The sequence below is a fragment of the Vanacampus margaritifer genome, chromosome 1 (genome assembly GCF_051991255.1).
Source record: "Vanacampus margaritifer isolate UIUO_Vmar chromosome 1, RoL_Vmar_1.0, whole genome shotgun sequence".
Lineage (NCBI taxonomy): Eukaryota > Metazoa > Chordata > Actinopteri > Syngnathiformes > Syngnathidae > Vanacampus > Vanacampus margaritifer.
This window is the reverse complement of record NC_135432.1, coordinates 21,224,000-21,245,889: the sequence shown is the minus strand read 5'-3', so window position 1 is coordinate 21,245,889 and position 21,890 is coordinate 21,224,000. Positions and strand designations below refer to the sequence as shown.

Below are 21,890 nucleotides of genomic sequence, written 5' to 3'. Positions count from 1 at the left end.
TACAATTGTGCTACTGTTGTGGAAGTGTGATTTTTACATGTTATTGTTGTGGTAGTATACTAGTATTGCGTTCCTGTACCAGTAGGTGTCATAATAGTGTTGTGGTGCTGTTTGTAGTGTTTCTGTACAGCAATGCTATTGTTGTAGTAGTGTTGCGAACTTGCAGTACTATTATGCTACTGCTACATTGCAGTGTAGTAGTATGTTAGGAGTGCGCTTTAGCTTTAGTGCTTGTATTAACTAACTTGTGTGCTACATGCAGAAGCCAATCACTTTGCATGAGACTCAATAGAACAGCTCCGCATCCGTCTCTCGTCTTATACTGCCCCCAAGTGGCTAAAGCAGGCACAGCGCAGGCGGGTGCCCTTTCACATTGATTGATTGATTGATTGATTGATTGATTGATTGATTGATTGATTGATTGATTGATTGATTGATTGATTGATTGACTGATTGATTGATTGATTGATTGATTGAGAAGACGGTACAGTACTACAATCAAACTCACTCAGTCAGGCATCACTGAGAATTAAAAAAAAAAAAAGCACACACACACATTAAAGCCCAAAACGTTCAAGACGACACTCTGAAAAAAAAAATCAGACGAAAATGAAACAAAAACTAAAATAGAAGCCATTCATTGAGACATGACGATAACTAAATTGACTGACAATTTCATTAATGACTAAAACGAAAACAACATTGACTAAATTCACAAAATCCAATCAGAAGAAGAAATTAAATGCGAGTGGGAGAAAAGAACCACTCAGAAACGGTTCACTGCACTTTATTTAATTTATTTTCAAACACATTCATTGTGCAGCTGAAAGATTAATCACAAGCAATTATGCACTTTTATTTTTTATTTAGGTGAAAACTAAGTTTTAAACTAGCATATTATTGTCAGTTCAACATGTTTGAAACAAAGTTTAATAAAGGCACCATTGTGTTAAGTGTGTCTTGTGTGTTAAACTAGTTACAAATAGGTGTTTTTTGGAAATGTATGCTGAAGGAAAACACATTTAGTCGACTAAAATAGTTCTTTATTTCGTCTACTAAAATTGCTCTTCGTTTACGTCAAGTAAAATTGGATTAAAACTAACATACAATCAGATGACTAAATTATGACAAAAACTTTAATTTTAGTCAAAATTCTGTAACTAAAACCAAATAAAAATTTCTTGGCAAAATTAACACTGCTCCATAGATGCGAAGCGCAGGAAAAACAGAGAATCTGGTTACAAATAAGAAATGGGGGGAGGGGGGGACATGACGTCACTCATACTGTCAGGTGAATGTCGGGCTCGGAAAGCAAAGCCCGAGTGGGAGCTCTGTCCCTGTGGTCGCTCGCTCTTCCCATCTCTGCTGCTATCTCATCTGTCTCCCCTTAGCATTAGCTTAGCCTAGCGACCTGCTAGCCGTCATCACATCATGTCGCAGGCGCTTTCAGAGGAGGAGTTCCACCGTATGCAGGTAAGAACACGACGGCACGCCCAGGTAATGCCGCGCCGAGTTGTCGTCGACTCAGTGTTGACGTTGTCCCAAAGTCGCCAGGTGAACGTTTTGGATGCTAACTAATGTTAGCTCCTTGGGGTGGGACGACCGCTGTGTCGTTAGCTTAGCCTAGAGACACCGTGACACACGCAAGGCTACATTAATGTTGTTGTCGTCGTCGTTGTTATCCATAAAGCAACGTGTAACAGAGTTCAACAAGCTGGCCTGCGCTGTCAACAAACACTGCTGTCTGTGCTAACCGTGTCAGCATCAATAAACATCCGCATGACGAAAGCACTCAGTTATAGCCGTTTTATTATTAGAATACAGTCATACATAACATACAATTCCATATTATGACACTGTTCAAAGAAAGTTTCAAAATAATTGCATGTCGGGTATTTAAAAGGGAATGATACAATTGTACTACAAAGTAGCACGATGCTAATCACATGACTTGGCATGACGTGTGCGTTTGTGTTGCACAGGCTCAGCTGCTGGAGTTGAGGACACACAACTACCAGCTGTCTGATGAGCTGAGGAAGAACTGCGCTGGTAAACTAAACTGATTGTGTGGTCTGTTGTGCTCGCGTAGTAACATCTTCATGTGAGATGATGATCATCATTATCATGCTGTGTGTTTCAGAACTGACCACCTTGCGTCAGAAAAATGTGGTGTTGGAAAGAGATTTTGTCAAAGCACAGAAGGTAGCTGTTATTATTATTATTATTATTATTGTCATTATTATTTTCATTAGTTTTGTTTCATGTTTGATGCTTTTCTGTCCTTAGGCTCTGAATAAGAGCAAAAAAGCCCAGGTGAGTGCTTTGCTCTTGCTTGTTACCATGGTTACTAGTGCCCCCTCTAGTGGTTGACCCTTCTCACGACACTGCCATACCAGAATGAGCCACTGCTTTTAGAGAAAATTGACGTCTACACAAAAAGGTTTGTAATTGCCTATACTGTAGATGCCACAAGATGTCGGCAAATCACTTTTTTTTTTCAATTAGACATGGCTTTGATCTGAGCACAAACCAGCAAACGAGTGCTTCAGTAATTAATAGAAGATAGGTAAAAATAAATAAATAAATTGAAATCAACAAATGTGCAAATGCAGTGCGGGGGCTCACTGCATAATAGTTGCACAACAACAGCGACAATATCACCACGACAGTACTACGATAGAATATTATAAAGTAGTAGCATAATAATAACAGCAGTAGCTCGACAATAGCCCAACACTGTTGCAAAAGGGCACAAAGCTACCACTTATTGCACTGCAACATAACAGTCCTACGGTGCTACAACAGTACCACAACACTACTTAAATATATACTACAACATAACAGTTAACGCAATGCTACTGGAATAGTGACTGCTACAGTACCACAACAGTACTACAACAGTAGCATAACAGTACAGCCACTACACCAAATTAGCATAACACAACTACAACAGTTACACTCGCAGTGTCACAACTGTACACTGTAGTAGAACAACAATCCAACGTCAATAGCACAACATTACAATAGCACTTAACAGAGCACTACTATAACACCACAACACTGATCCAACAATACCACAATAAGAGTAGCACTACACTACCGCAATGGAACCGCAGTAGCACAATATAACAGTAGCACAAAGCTAGTGCATCAATACCGCCACAATACTATATAGTGGCACTACACTACAACCACACAACAGTACCACAACACAACAATAGCACAATGCAACTACAGTGGCACAACACGACGACAACAGTAACGCAGAATTCACGTGGTGTCACAAAATTTGTGCAACAGTAAAACAACACTACTACAACAATAGCACAATAAGTGCACAACAGTACCGCAGCATTGTACAACAGTACACTATTACAACAGAACCCAAACACAACACTTCTAGAGCAGTAGCACAACATTTCCACTAGAGGTGGGAATCTTTGAACGTCTCACGATTCGATTCCGATTTTTGGGTGTGCAGTTCAATTCAGAATCGATTTTTGATTAAGAACGATTTTTGATTAAAAATTATTTGACTGACAATGACTTTTGCTTCAATTTATAGATGTTCAAAGAATCGTAATAATCTACTCCAGTCTGACTCGCTAATGCTAATTAGTGCTCTACTTGCGGCACTTTTTTCACTCAAAAAAATGGCTCCACGCTGCAAAAAAACAACTTTTATTTGTGACTTTTTCCTTCTACTCTCTAATGTGACTACAACTTAACAGTGTATCAGACCGCGTGGAACCACACTGCCCCTAAGTGGCCAAATCGGGTACAACATGAACAGCGCTCCCAATAAAGGCACACACAAACAAAGGGCCGACAGTATAAAATAATTAAAATAAAATTGATTTTGGGACATTTAAAATCGATTCTGAATCGTACTAAATGATAATCGCGTTTCTTATGAGATTGCCACACAATAGCCAAATTATTAGTTACCCCTGAAGTCAAAGTAATCGGCCTGCAGGAAGTGGAGGCGCTACTGAGCGAGAATGAGATGCTTCAGGGGAAACTTCACAGTCAGGAAGAAGACTTCCGACTGCAGAACAGCACGCTCATGGCCGAACTTTCCAAGGTACCGCCTGCTTCGACCGCAAACGGATAAAATAAATCGGTCAAGATTTGCCATTGTTGTTGTGTGATCGTTTCCAGTTGTGTACGCAAATCGAGCAACTGGAGCAGGAAAACCAGCACCTCAAGGAAGGAGGCGGGGTTGCAGCTTCCCAGCCGAGTCCCAACGCCAACTCCAGTCCTGCTGATGAAGAGCTGCTGCGCCTCCAGGCTGAGAACGCCACGCTGCTGAAGAAAGTGCGAGGTTTGTTTGCGGACAGGAGTGTCGTCTTCTAAAGGGCACATACTAAATTCAGTGATTGATCATCTTGCCCTGTTGAAATAAACAGAAATGCAAATAATCTGTTCCAGACCCCCGTAAAAAACACACCCAAATATTTTTGAACGTGTGCTTAATAGGAAAAAGTACACCCAACAGTATTGTACTGCGTGTTGTTCCTCTGCAGCTCTTCAGGAACACTGTAATGCCGAGCAGCCCAGATCAGCGCTTTCGCACGGAGACCAAAACACTACCCCACAGGCGGCCAGGCTAGCGGACGCTAATGGCTTGTCTGATGTCTGTGGCAAAGGGGAGGCGCGTACTGCAGAGGGCGACAGTATGAGTGAGCAGCAGGTGATAGGCAGGCGCTTGTTGGAGTCAACTTGCTCTCAAGTTACCATGGAGACCTGATTTTGTTTCTTTTTTTTTTTGCAGGGTGAAAATCCGCTGGAACAAACACAGTTACATGGTGAGAACTTGTGTATTATTTAATTATAGCTCCGTGATAGTCACAAGCTAAGACTACAGTGGATAGAACATGTAGCTCTATTTAAATCCAGCAGGTGGTGCTAAATGGCCATCAGAGTCAGCAGTGGCAAAACAATCATGGCTATTTGACTTCAAACTGACTCGCTAGTATTTAGACTACTTACAAAGAGTTAAGGTTATTTGGCTGTCCCACTGCAACAGTGCCACAGCCCTCACAAAGTTAGACTCGCTGTGCATCTGGGTCAAAACATCCCAACCTTCGATGGTGTAAAATGGTTTTATTGTGTGTCTGGCACACTAACTGTCAGACTGCCCCTGCTGTGTGCGGCGCCCCCTTTAGGCCTGTCAGAGAAGAGCGTAGAGGAGATTGTAGCTAAGCACTCAGCGCTAGGCTGGTCGGCTGCTCTGTGTCCAATAACTCACTGCTTTGGAGCAGAGCTGGAGGTCGCCCTGAACACCCAGCAGGAGGAGAAGAGGCTGCTGAGGGAGCAACTGCGCCACCTGGAGGTACACACACGCACAACCTGTCGTTCAGCTTTCACTCTGGCTCACACCTGATGCAAACCTGCCAACATTAATCATCATCACCTTAGTATGGAAGCCCATTCCTGCCAGTAATAAAAAAGAAATGTTTTTTAATTTTTAATTTAATTAATTAATTTATTTTTATTTTTTAATTTATTTATTTTTACCGTCAGAAGCCCATTTCCGCTGGGGTGTGGGGGGGATTGGAGGTATTTTTTCACTGTCAGAAGCCCATTTTTGACTGAGGATTTTTGTTGTTGTTGTTGAAGACCTTTTCTATCAGACCCCCATGCACAAGCCATCCATCGGTGAAGAGTTCGAAGGCTAAGTTTGATACTGTTTCCTCCAAAACTAAAATTTCACTTTTTTGGGAGACCAACTTCTGACAAGGGATTCTACCAAACTTTTTTTTCCACTTGTGATTTTTTTTTTTTTTTTACTCGTGGGAATGGGTTTCCATACCTTAGTAAGCCACTGTTGTGTCATGTGACTTCATCTTTGTCCAATCAACGTGCAGGTGACCAAACAGGCCGAGTTCTCCAAACTGCAGGATGAAATGTCAAAGGTAAACGTCACCAATGCTCACCAATTATTTAAGTGATCCTGGAATGATGCAAGATTTGCTTTTCAGCTGTCTGAAAAGTTAAAGAAGAAACAGGAGAGGTGAGACATCTTCATCACTTTTTGACCCATTTTGGTTGTGCGTTTTCAAACGATTCCTTGGTGTCATGACGTGTCTGTCATTTGCTTTTGTCAAAATACGCCAAGAATTGAGAATCACAGCGCACATTTTTTTTTTTTTTTTTACTTTGACGGAAATGAACCTGTTTTGAGACAAATTGCTTATGCAAATTAGCTGGTACTAAATCCGCCCCCCCAATTCTGCTGGATCAATGCTGAGTATGGTGGTGATATGGGGAGGGTATTTGTTGAGCCTTGGGTCTTAAATAAATAAATGAATAAATAAAGCTTGCCTTCTTTTTTTCAAGTTTTGATTGCATCTTGCAGCTCTCACGGTTTCAAACATATTTGTTGCAGTTTCCAGCGTCTTCAGGCGGAGAAGGAGGTTCTGTACAACGATAGCAGGTCAGAGCGATACATCATTGTCACGTCGGTCCACTGTAACAAGTCCGATACACGTCTTGTGAACTTGGCGATTTATTTTTTATTTTTTTCCTACAGGACAAAGATTGAGGAGATCAACCAGAGGAAAGAGGAGGAGCTCAAGTTGATGAACACGCGAATCCAGAAGCTTCAGTCTGACTTGGTGGCAGCCAATCAGGTCAGAGGTCAATGTTTGGCTGTCAACATGGCAACGTGAAGGTTAATAAAAGTTGTTTGTCTTCGGTGGTAGGTGACAGCAGAGCTGAGAGAGAGATTTCAGACCAGCGACAAAGAACACCAGCTGGCTGTAAGCGCTCTCAAAGATCAGGTCAGTTGACTTCTTTTGGCCTCAGCACTTCTTCTGTTCTGCTGTGTCCACCATGTTGGATGTTCTGCTCTTTTCCTGGGCTCTCTCTACTTGTATCTTCCTCCCCACCCTTTTCTCTTACCTTTGCTCTATGCTGCCCTCTGCTGGCGATGTGCTGACACTGCAGGTAGCAAGTCAGAGTGCGGTCAGTCAGGAGCAGGTGGACAACATCCTGCAGGAGAACGATGCTCTGAGGACTAATTTAGCTGCTCTAGAACAGGTAATCTACAAGGAGAACATGCAAAAAAAAGACATACTTTAGGAAAAAATAGAACTGGGATATTATGGGTCAAGATGATTTTTAAAGAAATATAACAAACCCTCGCTATATGGGTTTTATAGACAAAGGAAGAAAAAAAAAGATTATTTAAGATTTTATTTGAAGACCATATTGCCCAGCCCAACCTCGTTAGTGCTTTGCATGTTTCCAGCTTGACGTTGTGTGCTCCTGCTTCTGCTTCTTAAAAGTTCTTCTTGTGCTTTCTGTCTGCAAGGATCAAATATTCTGTAGATGTCACAACACTTTGTCAATCGCAGAGACGTTCTCAGGTCTGACCATTGATTTCAGATTCAGACCAGCAAGATGCAGGAGGTCAACCTGCTGCGCGAGCAGCAGGAGGCGCAGGCCGCCGAACTGCAGCAAAGTCGAGCAGAGCAGGAAAAGCTTCTGGCCCAGAGGGATGACCTAGACTCGCAGCTGCAGGTGACCTTGATGACCTTATTTGGACCCTAACACTGATGCCGTCAGCACTTTTATTTTATCAGTTAATTTTAAAGCAATTTTTGTTATTAAGTTAAATTATAATTTTATTCATCCCAGATACCATCATAAAATGTTTATTAATTTTGTGTATTTATTGTTCTATAAACCCTCCTAGGGTGAGTAGCAATACTGTGCAGAACTTAAACCATTTATAGACAATCTGTCTTGACTGATGAGCCTTGAGGCATTTTGCAGATACTTTTGTAACCATTTCCAGGGTTGTGCAAGTTAGGACATTTTTTTTGTGATCTTCTGCGAGGTATTTTGTGCAAGGTATGGTTCATATTGGGCAAAACCTCTTGAGAATAGAAAATTCAAGATCATGAACGATTGGGTTCACATTCATACCGCACTGCACCCTATAAATATTATCATGTATAAATATGATAATAATTTTATGACCAATTTACGCAAAAAAAAACATTATTATATTAATACAGGCTGTCACTTTCCTTGTGCCCTTGACTGTCCCTCCTTCAGGAGTCAAGTTTTGCAAACAGGAAGTTGTTGGAGCAACTAACAGAAGAAGGACAAGAAAAAGAGAAGCTGCTGAGAGAGTTGGATGAGAGCAAAAAGGTATGTACGCACGCATGCACACCATTCAATTTGATAATAACCATATACAGTAATCTGTTCTACAATATAATGTATATTTGTATGCAGACTGCAGAGAAGAGGAAAGCAATGTTAGACGATATGGCCATTCAGCTAAACCTGGAGAAGTCCAACCACAAGGAGGCGCTGTCGGACCTCAAACTGCAGCATGAGAAGGAGGTGAACCAACCAGTACTGCTCTTGGTTTTGTTACACAGTACAACTTTGAAATTGTGCTCTTTGCTCCTCTATTGTATTTTTTTCTTCTTCACAAATTCAAGTTAGGGCTTATTTTTTCCCTCCTGTGTCCTCACTCTGCTTTCTTATGTCGCGTCCTGCAGGTCCTTGGCGTGAGGGCCCGCTATGAGAAGGAACTCCGAGGTCTTCACGAGGAGAAAAATCGCTCAGAGGAGGACATCCGGCAGCAGCTCCGAGACGAAAAGGTGAACAAGAAGAAGAAGAGGATTTTGACGGCAATATCATGAAATATTTTGCGTTTCAGGCACGTAGCAAAGAGTTGGAGAGTTTTCAGACCAAAGTGCAAGAACTACACAGTCAGCTGCAGTCAATGGAAGAAACCAAAGGATGGTTTGAACGACGGCTCAATGAAGCTCAGGTGCGTGGTGAGGAGATAACACTGATGCTGTACGTCATGATCTTGAATTTGAAAGAGTCCTTTTTTTTCTTTTTTAAACAGTATAGCCTATTTAGTGTAAGCCCTCAAATGAGAAATGAGAGCCACATTGGCCGGTCCACATTTTAGCTTGTTAATTGAATGCCGAGTGGATTGGGCACTTTCCCCCTGCGTTAAATAGGGGTTCACTGTATTTATTTGCAGTGTGTGTTTGTGTGTGTGCGAGCAGGAAAACACAAACAAGTTGATGTTGGACCATCAGGCAGCTGTCAAAACTCTCCAGGAGCAACACACACTTGATCTACAGGTAAGAGACCGAATGGGACGTGTTCTGTATGTAGTTGATATCCTGTTAATATATGTATGAGTAAATAAATAATGATATGACTGAATGATTTGATATGATATAAATTATGAATGATGTGTTGTTTAATGTTTGCATTGTGGAGATTACTGGAAGTGAATTTCTCTTGTGGATAAATAAAGTAGCTATGTAGCGAGCTACAGTAACTAAACTATTTAGCTAGCTAGTTACACTGTTTAGAAATAGTTTCAAAAATAATGTGGAAAAAAGGCACAACACCCTTCCAAGTCATTCTTTGGTTGTTTAACAATTTCTGAAACGGTTCTCTGAGAAGGTACTTCTCACTTTTGCTTGATTGTAATGGTGACATGTGTAACAATAAGCAGTATCTCACAAATGGAAATATATAATCCAGGTCATCATTATGGGTGCTGGTGTGTGCTTTACAGTTCATTTTTTTAGACTTCAAGTAAAGATAGTTTTTTTCTCCTCCTATAATAAAATCATTAAAAAGTGCATTTTGCATTTACTTTTGTTGTCTTTGTAAGATATTAAAATCGGCTTAATTATCGGAAACATGTTGGTGTGATACTTACGTAAATCATGACAGGAGCAAATACTTTTTCACGGCACTGAACATGTTGTCACTTATGCACATCTCAGGCTAAGCAGTCCGAGACAGAAGCGGTCCACGGGCAGCTGTTAGAAGTCCAAAATGAGCGAGACGAACACCACAGCGCCATCGTCAAACTCAAACAGGTCAGCATCAGCATGCACACTACATCCATATTGAAATACTGCATATGCGCTGATGTTTTTTTTTTTTAGTGTATACGATATTTCTTGGCTTATATCGAACTGTATCAGTCATCATCACATTGCAAAATAGCACACTGCCATTTAGCCTCTATTTGTTGTTTCTCAGAAATGGCAATAATGTCCCTCATATTTGACCTGGGCAGGGTAGGCTACATTTCCAAGATTGGCAAAGATCTACATAAAAATAATAATAATAATAATCACAATAATCTCTGTAAAATTCATGCCGTAAAACTACTTGCATTTCAGATTGCATTTCTTGACAATAATATGTTAATGTGACCTCACATGACATTCTGATTAATACTGCATTTGCGGAATATGAGTAATGAAGCAAAATCCAGCTGTTTTTATCCATCTTAGGGCGCAGCCATTTAACCGCTTGCTGTCGACTAAAGATGACATCACAGTTTCTCAGGGCTCAGGCAACGACCAATCACAGCTCACCTGTTTTCTGAAGCCGTGCTGTGATTGGTTGTTACCCGAGACCTGAGCAACTGTGATGTCATCTTCAGTCGACAGCCAGTAGTAAAATGGCCGCCCCCTAAGATGGTTAAAAACAGCTGGCTGTTGCTTCATAACTCATATTCCACTAACGCAATATTAACCAGAATACCGTATTTAGACTAGTGGAGCTGCATGAGAACAAAATAGTGTAAATCATTTTTGGGGGGTTGACTTCCCCTTTAAATGTGTCAGTTTGACCCAATCAAGGTTTAAGATACACCAAAACACTCCACTTTTTACCCAAGAACTCGTCTTGTGTTTCTGCAGGAGATCAAAGACACAGTGGATGGGCAGAGGATTTTAGAGAAGAAAGGAAGTGCAGCGGTGAGTGTTTGTCTTCGTGTGAGTGTCCGTGCGCGCTTGTGTCCGAGATAAGATGGATGAGAGAAAGCCAAATAGCGTCACAACACAAAATAAAGTCACAATATTTGCAGATCTTTGCTTTTCTTTGGATTGTGATATGTAAATAAACAGCGCTTGTGTGTACGTTAGTCTGCGCGTAGTCAATGACGTATGGAAAGCCTGTATGCCCAAATATGGTCAATAGAATTGCTGTTTTTTTTTTTTAGATGATATCATACATTCATGATACATTTCAGTAAGCCCGCTTTGTTAAAAATCAATAGCGTAATGCTTCATTGCAGAAGGAAGCGTGTCAGCCACAAAGTTAAGTTTGCATGCATTTTAACATGTGCTGATTACACTGCTTAGTCATCATTTATGGCGCGGAGACCTTCTGAAAAGAGTTTGTGAATATGTGGTAACCGCAGTCGTTGGCTTTTGCAAAGCATTTAAGCCTTTTTGTGTTGTTGAGGGGTCAGCAGAAGTGCAGACTTTGATTATACAAATGAGAAAGCCAATAGCGTCACAACAAGAAGACTATACTTGCAGATTTATGTATTTATAGTTACAAGTATGTGTGTTTGTGTGTGTGTTTACAGTTGAAGGACTTAAAGAGACAGTTACAGCTGGAAAGGAAGCGAGCAGACAAACTGCAGGAGAGACTACAAGAAATTCTAACCAACAGCAAGAGCAGAACAGGTACCAGTCTGAGCGCCTCACAATCGCTTGACTAAAGGTGCGAGCAGCAACGAGCGTGTCCTGACGCCTGCTTTTTAGTATCAAATCCGTGGAATGATATCCAAACTTTTGATTTCATCTTACTCCGCCCACATTTGATAGCTTCATACAAAAATCTTCTGATCTGGACTCACTCGTCACGTGACTATTTCTCTGAACACGCCCCCCTGTGGCAGGAAAGTAGCGGTGCAGCGTTAATGGACTGCAATGGCGAGGAGGGCAAAAATGATGGACTGTCAGGAGGGCTTCTTTTTTTTCAGTTTGGCGACACTGCTATGTGGAATTGTCTTGCCAGTGAGTGCTTTCAAATCTGACCATACAAAGGCTTGACAAGTTTACACAATCCGGATTGATTTCCCCTTTATGTGCGGTCAAAATGCCATTGAAGTCAGCAGTTTATGTACGTTAGCAACTTAGCAGTCGCTTATTGGGCCACGGCCGCCGTCATTTACGCCGTAAAAAGTCTTCTTTATGGTGTTGGTCAGTTTTTAAATTCAACTGTGGAATATCTGTTAAACCGTAGCAGCACAAATGAACGAAACAGATTATTTCCACAATATTTGCGTGTGGTAATAGTTAGCATTTGCTGATTTAGCCACCATGTACAAAGTGCATGCTCGATCCTTTTTTTTTTTTTTTTTTTTTTGCCTCTTCTCGTTGTGGCAGCTGGTCCACAACAGCTGTCATTCATTGTTAAAGTGTGGCGTTTGCCCTTTACGCAAAGCGGCAGACGCGTTTTCTATGATGCGTGACGTCAACATCCGGATCTCTATTCCCTGGAATTCGCCCAAAATGGCCTCTTCAGACCAAAATGGCTGACCTATTCCGCTTCATGTTCTTGAATTGCATTCTATGGCCACCCAATTTCGTGTTGAAACTGCGGTCAGAGGATCTTTTTTTCTATCTTTCATTGGGGCGCTCATGAGTTTTGTGGACCCTTCAAATATGTATTGAAGACCCCAAAATGAGGAGAATACAGTAAGTGAAGGTTGTGTGTGTGTGGGGGGGGTTATGTGAATGGGTGTGTGCGTGTGCGGGGATTTGTTGAGTGAGCAAAGAATCCAAAAGATCAGCAGCATCATGCAAACTCGTCAGGAGGTTCTGCCTCCTTCCGGAACCTTCTCCTAAATATTTCATACAGCGCTTTGATTCCCTATTCTACACGTACTATCGCGCGCACACACAGAGAGTACCATGTATAATCTATAAGGACAGATAAATGTTTCAAAAGCATTTCTGGACGTTGGACAAAGCTGACATTCAGATATTTGAAGCAGGATGAGGGCCTGACTGAAAGGGATTTATTTATTTATTTGTACATATTGTATTTGTTTAAGTTTATAACATAGAGATAGATAAATAGGCAAATTTTGTTATTGTTGTCGATTAAAAAAAGAGCTAATATCATCCGATTAATCAGAAGAAGGACCACTTCCATACTAGTGCTTGCTGAAAAGGGGCGTGTCTTTGCCTGAAAGGGGTGTGTCTTCATCCTAAGGGGCGTTCTTTTCTAAATGTGTTTCCTTGCCCCTAATATTGATTTGGGCACATTTGTAGCTTTCTTTCCGAGTCATGTTTAGGCGGCCCTTGTGTGCCGGCTAAAGAGTAAAAAAAAAAACACTCTGCATTACAAACAAACTTCAAGTAGGTTGACAGTAATAGCAATCGAAGTTTGCTTTTTGAAATGAAGCCAGTGTTGTTAGCTAACTGGATGTGGTTCCTTCCTCTTCCCGCAGGCCTTGAGGAGCTGGTCTTGTCCGAGATCAACAGTCCCAGTCGCACTCAGCAGACAGGAGACTCGTCCTCCGTCTCGTCCTTCTCCTACCGAGACATGATGAAGGAGAGCCAGAGCGGCGGTCAGAACAAGGTGCATCGCGCCGGTCCGACTCATTGTTTGATGGTGTAGAGGGGGCTCACGTGTGAATGTCTGTGTTCGTTACCAGTCGGGAGGAGGAAGTCCTCAGTGCCAGCGGGCCGCCGAGCTTTCCGACGACGAGCTGGGTGAACTGTTCCAGAGGCTTGCTGAGGTCCAGCAGGAGAAATGGATGCTGGAGGAGAAGGTCAGTTACGCCATGAAACACGACTTGGGCCATTGCCAGGTCATTCATTTATAGATTTGGGAAACACCAAGAACACATTTTGTCACTTTTATTCTGCTGATTAGAAATCTAGTCCCAGGAAAGAAGGTTCGAGTCTTAAGAGGAGGTTCTAATTCTGTGACAAGTCCTAAGAGAAGTACTAGTCCCAAGAGAATGCTGTAGTCCAAAGTGAAGATTTTAGTTTGGAGTTTTCGTCTCAAAAGAAGTTATTTTTTTTTTGTCCCGAGAGATGATTGCAGTCCCAAATGCAGGTTCTTGTCCTAAGAGAAAGTTCTCGACCTGCTAGACTCTATAATAGTCATGAGAAAATCTTCTCTCAACCGTCGCTCTATTTTTCCACATCCAATATGGTGTCAAGGTACAAATCTGCTTGTACGTCTGCCGTCACTGGCATCTTCTCTGTCACGTGACCACTGAGGTGTGATCGATAGGTAAAACATCTGGAGGTGAGCTGCTCGTCCATGGCGGAGGACATCTGCAGGAAGAGCGCCATCATCGAGACTTACGTGATGGACAGCCGCATAGGTGAGCATTCAGTTGCAATTTCATGTTAACATTTGTAATCAATTATAATTATATTGAACTAAATACTTAACTATTATCTAAAATCATTTATATTAATATTCAAATAGCAAAGCCTCACTTTTTAATTATAACTTAATAGTTATGTAATAAATCGTTTGTTTTACAATATATCAATTAACTAATTACGGAATAAAAAATAAACTAAAATAATATAAACTTTTTTATTTTACCAAATATTTTTATTTGATTATTTATAATAATATTTAATCAAATAGTAAAAAGGTATAAAATGTATTTAATCTTACCATATTAGGTAAGGCACTGCAGCTGGATTCACGAGGAGGAAACAAGTCTCCAGGCTGTATTATTTGTACTTTTATTCATTTTGTTGATTATTATTTTACTGTCATGTTTACCATTAATCAAATAAACAAAAAATGACGCGCAGGCTGGGTTGTCCCAGATTATTGCTGTTGCGTCCTCACTGTGTGTCTTTTTCCCCGCTGTGCCCAGATGTGTCGGGCGGCGCCGCCGCGGGCGGTCACGGAGCTTCTCAGGTTGACCGAGGAGGTCTGGGTTCCGTCTTGAGGGACCTGGTCAAGTCCGGGGACGAGAACCTGCGCGAGATGAACAAGAAGCTGCAGAACATGTTGGAGGAGCAGCTGACCAAGAACATGCACCTTCACAAGGTAAAGTCCAACACATTTTGCTAAGCACTCTTACCAACTTCCGTGCTAACGTTTCACCGCCATGTGTCTGTCTGTCTTTCAGGATATGGAGGTTTTGTCCCAGGAATTAGTCCGTCTCAGTAAAGAACCAGCTCCCGATGGCAGTTCTGCTGGCTCCGGTTGAGACTACATCCTGAGCCATCCGGCCATTCCCAAAAATATCATACTCACCTCAGATGGAAGAGCAGGCTACGACTATCACCTGGGACTGAATTCTAGCGGGCCTAGAGCGTTATCTAGGCCGTCGGGGTTATGTTTAAATGCTGGATAGTCTCCATACATCCAAAGCATGCATGGAATGGAAATGCTCAGCTCATCGTTCTTAACGAATGTACTGTAATCAAATCATACCAAACTCACATTAGGTTCCACTTGAGCCTGTCTACAACCGACCTCCATTGCAATTAAACACTTGTTTCCATTGCACAGTGCCCCTCCCTCTACAGTATATGAAAAGAAAAAACCCTATTTGAGGTATCCGGTGTCTGCGGCCATCATATCAGTTCATGCCTTTACGTCATGTCTGGCTGTGTCTACGCTCTGGCCATTGACCAGGAGGTCCTACATTACACACAATGTCATTTGATTTGTGGCTGCGACTATTTGTCAGAGCACTTATTGCAGTCTTTACTTCTAATCAAAGCTTATATGAATGTGAGTGAAATATGAATATTTAAAAGAACTGTTTTTGTTATTTTTCTTTGTTTTGAAACTGTTCAACATTACATCTGTAAATTGAATTGTCTTAATTGTTGTTGGGCTGTGTCTATGTCCTGCTTACTGTATCAGATCTTTATTTATAAAAGAAGTGTTTGCTATCTGTGTTGCCTTTACTCTAAAACACTATTTCCTGGACTGCCACGTCCCCATGGCTTTTGTTTTGTTTTTTGGGGGGGGCTCTGGTCTGTTCCTGGACTCTTGGGATATGTCTATGTTCTGGGCCTTGAAAAGAAATTGAACTGAAATTAAATAGCTAAAAAGAACATTTCTATCATGAAGTAAAATAAAGTTAATGAAAAATTACATTTGTACCATTGCGTCATTGATTAAACTGAGCTTCAATGAAACTTTTTGAGGGAGGCCACGGTGTAATTCCTGGTATCCGACAGTCCTGGCTAGGGTTAGCGATACATGGCTGTAAAGTGCATTATGTTTCTCTGATGCATCCTGATTTGGGGGGCGTGGCTAAAACAGTGACACACATCTTGGGCATGAGTAACACGTGCAGTTAGCATGCAAAGCTATGCCAATATACAGAATTGCTCGGTGTCCATCCATTTTCTTCTGCTTCTCCAGAATTGGGTCACAGCCAGACATGATGTCGTTACTTAAATTCTCCACCGAAGAGGTTTTCGCTATGAGTGTGCCCAAAAATCGATTCTCATAAGAATCGCAATTCTCGTTTAGTTTGATTAAGAATCGATTTTAAATGTCCCAAAATCGATTTTATTTAAAAAAAAATTGTACTGTCTTTGTTTGTGTGTGTGCCTTTATTGGTAGTGCTGTTCATGTTGTACCCGATTTGACCACTTAGGGGCAGTGTGGTTCCCCGCGGTCTGATACACTGTTAAGTTGTAGCCACATTAGAGAGTAGAAGGAAAAAGTCACTATCAAGTTATTCCAATAAAAGTTGTTTTTTTGCAACGTGGAGCCGTTCTTTTGAGTGATAAAAGTGCCGCGAGTAGCGCACTAATTAGCATTAGCGAGTCAGACTGGAGTAGATCATTACGATTCCCTGAACATAAATTGAAGCAAAAATCATTGTCAATCAAATAATTTTGAATCAAAAATAGTTCTTGATCGAAAATCTATTCTGAATCGAATTGCACACTCAAAAAACGGAATTGAATCGAATCGTGAGACATTAATTTCCCACTGATAGTTTTCACCCATCCACTGGCCCAGAGCTAGCCCACGAGCTAGCTACAGGCTCTTTGAAATAAAATGTCAGAATTATTATTTTTTTTTTTTAAGTCAGGTATCCAATTTTAATCACCCCTCCCTTTTCTCATATAAAATAATGGTAACATGCTAGATGTTCTCAAGATGGGGAAATTCAACAAAATCTTAACCAACAGTTGCCAGCGTCCAATCACATTGAGTGAAAAAGTTTAAAAGAATGTGACTCCGCCCCCATCCCTCGCTTTCAGAGTAAAAAGTCGCAAAAGTTTGGAGGCGGGCGTCCACAGGGAGGTGACACTAATTAACCGTCCACGACTTCCTGTTCCGCCGAGAGAACGAGATTGCGGAGGTGAGAGCAGCGCTTGGCCCGGTAGCGTCTGATTGGTTGAGGGTTAATTGGGTGTGCTCTTAATTAAAGCCGAGCTCATGGGGAAGGCTACACCTCCACTAAATAATCGTCATGCATCAGGAATGTTATTAACCTTTACAACTTTCAAACTATGTTAACTCCTCTTTTTTTCTTTCTTTCTTTTTTTTTTTTTTTTAACTTGGGCTATATGTTTATTGACACCAATCAAGCCATTAGTTTTTCACGGTTGCATGCTGTTCTTATCTTCATTTTCTTTCTTTCTTTTTTTATTTATTATATATTTTGCTGTTTGGCACAATACTCAGACACCCAAAGATATTGTTGATTAAGTCCTATACATTTAATGAGAACGTTACATATTTGAATACTTCAATCAATCAGTGCAAATGTTAGCGCTTTTGCTCAAGAGTACAAGCTAGCTGGGTTTAGCTGCTATGCTAACTTGACAAGGAAACAGTGATATATATATATTTTTTAAACTACATTCATATCAATGTCTTGAAATAATGTGTAACACAGTTGTGTTGATTAAATTGACCCTGAACAAATATGAATGAAGACATTTCTGCTGAGTCATGTAGCTCACTATTTTTGCTTTAGCAACTGCAAAGAACATGCATCAACAGAAGCATATAAAAAAAAAGATGATTTGATTTATGTATTTTGGTCATAAAGAGGGAGTTAAAAGGAAAAAAAAAGCAATTTTGGGGGGTGCTCAAGAGCTAGCTGGTATTTTAAATAATATTTAGGATCCCTTTTACTATAACTACAGTTTTGTATTGTACTGTAACAACAAGTGCATATTTCTTTATTGTGTTCATGTTAAATGTCATGGAATGAGCCAAATTGGGGGACTTATTATTACAACTAATCAATCACCTTTTTGAGGGACACAAAGTGAGGCCAAAAAGTCAACAAGTAAGCCATATATCAGTTTTTTGTTTTTTTGTGGTAGACGAGCACAACAACTCAAAACACATCCACTAGTGACCCCCTGGGAATTTAGAAAATAGCTAACAATAGCAATTCCAAAAGGGGCCTCCAAAAATGGCGACTGTTTCAGTTGTTTTTAAACAGAATGATGATGTCACTGGGATGGCGAAGGGGAGGATTGCCGCGGCGATCCCAACGTCTGGCAGCCAACAGAGGAAGCCTGCGTCTAAAGTTTAAAAAATTCACGAGTTTTCTCTTGCAGCGCCTGGCTAAATATAGAGGGTGTGTGTGTGTGAGTATGTGCGTGTGTGCGTGCGTGTGTGTGTGTGTGTGTGTCCATCATAACCAACACCCCCTCCCCGCCCTGAACAGGAAACTGTTATTAGGAGAGGGCACTCACATTTCCACAGTGACAGTGAACACATCAGGGCCGGTTTCAACTTCTTCTAAAAACACACTTTGGCATTGAACAGGAAAGAGGACACGAAGGCATCGCAACGTCGTCATCTTCATACACGCGCACGCGCACGCGCGCGCGCACTTACAGCCTGAGGAGTATTGATCGGACTGTAATGAGAGCCTTTACGTTTGTTTTTAGCCTGAGTGGGAGAGGGATATGTGGCTCTGCGGCAACGCGTATGTGTGTGTGTGTTTGTGCGTGTGTGTTGGCGGCTGTAATTGAAGAAGTGCTGGTGTGATCACATGAGGCGCCCACCTACTTTCCTGTAGTGGAGATTGTTCCCGCCTATCGCGGTAGTAGGTGCCCTCTGATTGGTGGTTGGTAGATGGAAGCACTACACTACCAATGACTCTTCTACATTCAAGTGAGCCTCTACACTAATTGGGACACTCCTGCTGTCTGGACTGATGCCAGTGTACCACTACACTATCAACGACTCAACCGCAGTCAAGTGAACTACGTTAAATCAGTTAGAGTCAAGTGAACAACTACACTGGCAAAACTGGACTGATGCAACTGAACCACTACACTAGCAGCATTGGACTCCATGAAAGTGAACCACTACACTATCAGTGACTTGATGGCAGTCATGTGAACCACTACACCAGCAGTGACGGCACCACAATCAAATGAATCACTACACTAACAGTACTGTCAGCATGAAAGTGAACTACTACAGTAGTAAAGACTGTACCAGCATCAAGTGAACTATTGCACTAGTAGTCACTGTGTTGCAGTCAACCACTAGTACTCTACAACAGTCAAGTGAACCACTTCACCAGTAGTACCGAACTGCATGCAAGTGGGCCGCTAACTACACTATCAGTGACTTCAGCCGAACGTATTAAAACAGTCAGACAGACAGATGTAGAAGCGTCACCAATATTCACAGTGACGCAGGGCCCTAGGTAATTTGGTGCCCTAGGCGAAAGTGACGATTCTAGCCCCCCACCCCCGGCAAAAAAATAATAATATAATCCATCCATCCATAACCGCTTATTCCTCACAAGGGTCGCGGGGGTGCTGGACCCTATCCCAGCTGGCTTCGGGCAGTAGGCAGGGTACACCCTCAACTGGTTGCCATCCAATCACAGGGCACACAGAGACGAACAACCATTCATACTCACAATCACACCTATGGACAATTTTAGAGTGTTCAATTAACCTGCCATGCATGTCTTTAGAATGCGGGAGGAAACAGGCGTACCCGGAGAAAAGCCACGCAAGCACGGGGAGAACATGCAAACTCCACCCAGAAAGGCCGAAGCCCGGACTCGATGATGCGCGACCCCTCCCCCTACCTTTCACTGTAAACAGCAGCAGCGGGTCAGGTTCAGGGTGCCAGGTCATGATCTCATAGTCTCATGCTGTATGTGCTCATATATGTACAACAATTAATTTTTGGAAATGTATCATATTGTGATTAGATTAATTGTATATGTAGGGCTTTATTTGATCTTTTACTTGTTTTAGTGTAAGCAATGGATATGGGTTTATAACTTACACTAATATCTGTGCATTTAAGAAAAGTGCATGTTCTGTTTATTTTCCAGTATTTGTTTTCTTCTTCATTTGCTTTCTTTACTATTTTAATTATTTATTATTAAATATAATAACTTATTTACATGATATAAGTTAATGCAGGTAGGATTAGATAAGTTCTTGTACTTTTTCCTACTCCCCTTGAACATGTAAATTCTGACTTTAATAATTATTCTTTTCCTTTTTAACTTTTATTTTCTTTCTTTCATTTTTATTTTGTATTGCATTTATATGTTCAATAAACCACACCAAAACAAACAAAAAAACTAAGTATTATATAAAATATGTATGCTGTATAACATATTTTATTTTTGAAAACCTGAGGGGTGGGGTGGGGGGGGGGGTTATTTTATTATCTTTTTTAAAAAAAATTGCTCTGCAATTTGGCGCCCCCTCTACTAGATGGTGCCTCAGGCCTAGTTCGCCTATGCCCAGGGTCGGCCCTGCAGTGACACGATAAGCTGCAATAATGGTAATATATACTAGGCATAATAATAATAATAATAGTAAAAAATAATAATTCTTATTAATTTTAATTATTAATTAAAATAATTAATTTTATTATTATAAATTAATTAATTACGCTGCTACTACTACTACTAATAATAATAATAATGATGATGAAGATGATGATGATGATGATGATAATAATAATAATAACAACAACAATAATAATTATTATTATTATAATAATATATTATAATCATAATAATGATGATGAAGATGATGATGATGATGATGATAATAATAATAATAACAACAACAATAATAATTATTATTATTATTATGATGATGTTAATGATGATGATAATAATAATAATAACAATAATAATAATAATGATAAGTAGTATTACTTTAGTGCTTGTGGTTGACTTCCCCACGCGATTCTTCCAGGTCGCGCTGATGCATCATTTATGAGTCGGACTCGGCTGATGATCGATGCGACCTTCATGCGGATCACCCTCAGCTCAGTCACGACCAATCAAGACACTTGCTCAATTACTGCTGCTCTAATTGACTTTTATTATTATTTCTACTTATCTTGTTGATGTTCAAAGGGGACGGATCGATCAGCGTAGACAAAGACTTTTTAGAAAGTCATAGCCCGGATCGTCATAGGGTTAGGTAAGTGAACAAAGTACAAATACTTTGCTACTCAAGGTAGGTATTTGTACTTTTCTTGAGTGTTTATTTTTCTGACATTGTTTTTACTTTTACACATATATCAAGATACCAAGACTGTAGTAGGTCTGGACTGTTCCTATGTCTAGACTCTTGTGGACCTAGACTCTAGTCAGCCATAAATTTAGTCTCCACTTGGCCTAGACTTTGATAGGCCTACCCTGTAAAGTATCTTCATCATTATTAGCGGTGGTCTTCCTCTGCCTGCGGCTGTCTGTGCGTCCTCCAGAGGAAAGAAACTCATAAAAGTGGAGATGTCTGCCTTAATGTAAACATGGCCTTTTATTATTTTTATTCTTTTATTATTGACCTTTTCTCTGTTGCATTTATTACAGTTGTTCTCTTCATCACAGGCTAGCCTGGATCATCTTATTCTAGCTTTTCTCAAGTCACCTTTTCTTATCTTTAGCAAACGAGTCAGTTTGAATCTATACAAATCGTGATCTCTGTAAGGCTCAGTTTGAGTGTATTCGAGTCAGTTTGAGTCTGACTCTTTATAATTCAATGAGGTAAGTCCATATTTGTCGGTTTGAGTCTGTACAAGTCTGTCACAGTTCACGAGTCAGATTGAGTCTTGATCATTCAGTATGAGTCAATAGTCACAAGTCAGTGTGAGTCTTGATG

The 21,890-nt window shown here is 40.8% G+C and overlaps 1 protein-coding gene across 3 annotated transcripts; it reads left to right on the top strand.

The window, feature by feature from the left end:
- The first annotated feature begins 1,293 nt into the window (after positions 1-1,293).
- gripap1 (GRIP1 associated protein 1) lies at positions 1,294-15,900 on the top strand. Of its 3 annotated transcripts, none has more exons than XM_077582711.1 (29): positions 1,294-1,473; positions 1,983-2,049; positions 2,141-2,202; positions 2,287-2,313; positions 3,977-4,084; positions 4,162-4,324; positions 4,527-4,693; positions 4,775-4,808; positions 5,265-5,335; positions 5,871-5,918; positions 5,985-6,016; positions 6,392-6,439; positions 6,536-6,635; positions 6,708-6,785; positions 6,952-7,044; positions 7,393-7,527; positions 8,068-8,163; positions 8,251-8,361; positions 8,523-8,624; positions 8,684-8,797; positions 9,045-9,122; positions 9,783-9,878; positions 10,713-10,769; positions 11,387-11,486; positions 13,262-13,392; positions 13,469-13,585; positions 14,056-14,149; positions 14,663-14,838; positions 14,921-15,900. In XM_077582711.1, exons 1-29 carry the CDS (start codon positions 1,432-1,434, stop codon positions 14,999-15,001), a joined length of 2,628 nt encoding a protein of 875 aa, XP_077438837.1. In that variant the 5' UTR covers positions 1,294-1,431; the 3' UTR covers positions 15,002-15,900. The 3 variants fall into 3 exon arrangements, with proteins under 3 accessions (XP_077438837.1, XP_077438820.1, XP_077438829.1); XM_077582694.1 differs by having other exon boundaries at positions 5,169-5,335; XM_077582703.1 differs by lacking the exon at positions 6,952-7,044 and having other exon boundaries at positions 5,169-5,335.
- The last annotated feature ends 5,990 nt before the right edge of the window (positions 15,901-21,890 follow it).

What these genes read in the sequence shown, in the direction of transcription:
- gripap1 (XM_077582694.1), top strand. Translation starts at nt 1,432, where the DNA reads ATGTCGCAGGCGCTTTCAGAGGAGGAGTTCCACCGTATGCAG. An exon ending in ACTTGGTGGCAGCCAATCAG is followed by an intron (nt 6,636 to 6,707) that starts GTCAGAGGTCAA and finishes CTTCGGTGGTAG; the next exon opens with GTGACAGCAGAGCTGAGAGA. An exon ending in CCATCGTCAAACTCAAACAG is followed by an intron (nt 9,879 to 10,712) that starts GTCAGCATCAGC and finishes GTGTTTCTGCAG; the next exon opens with GAGATCAAAGACACAGTGGA.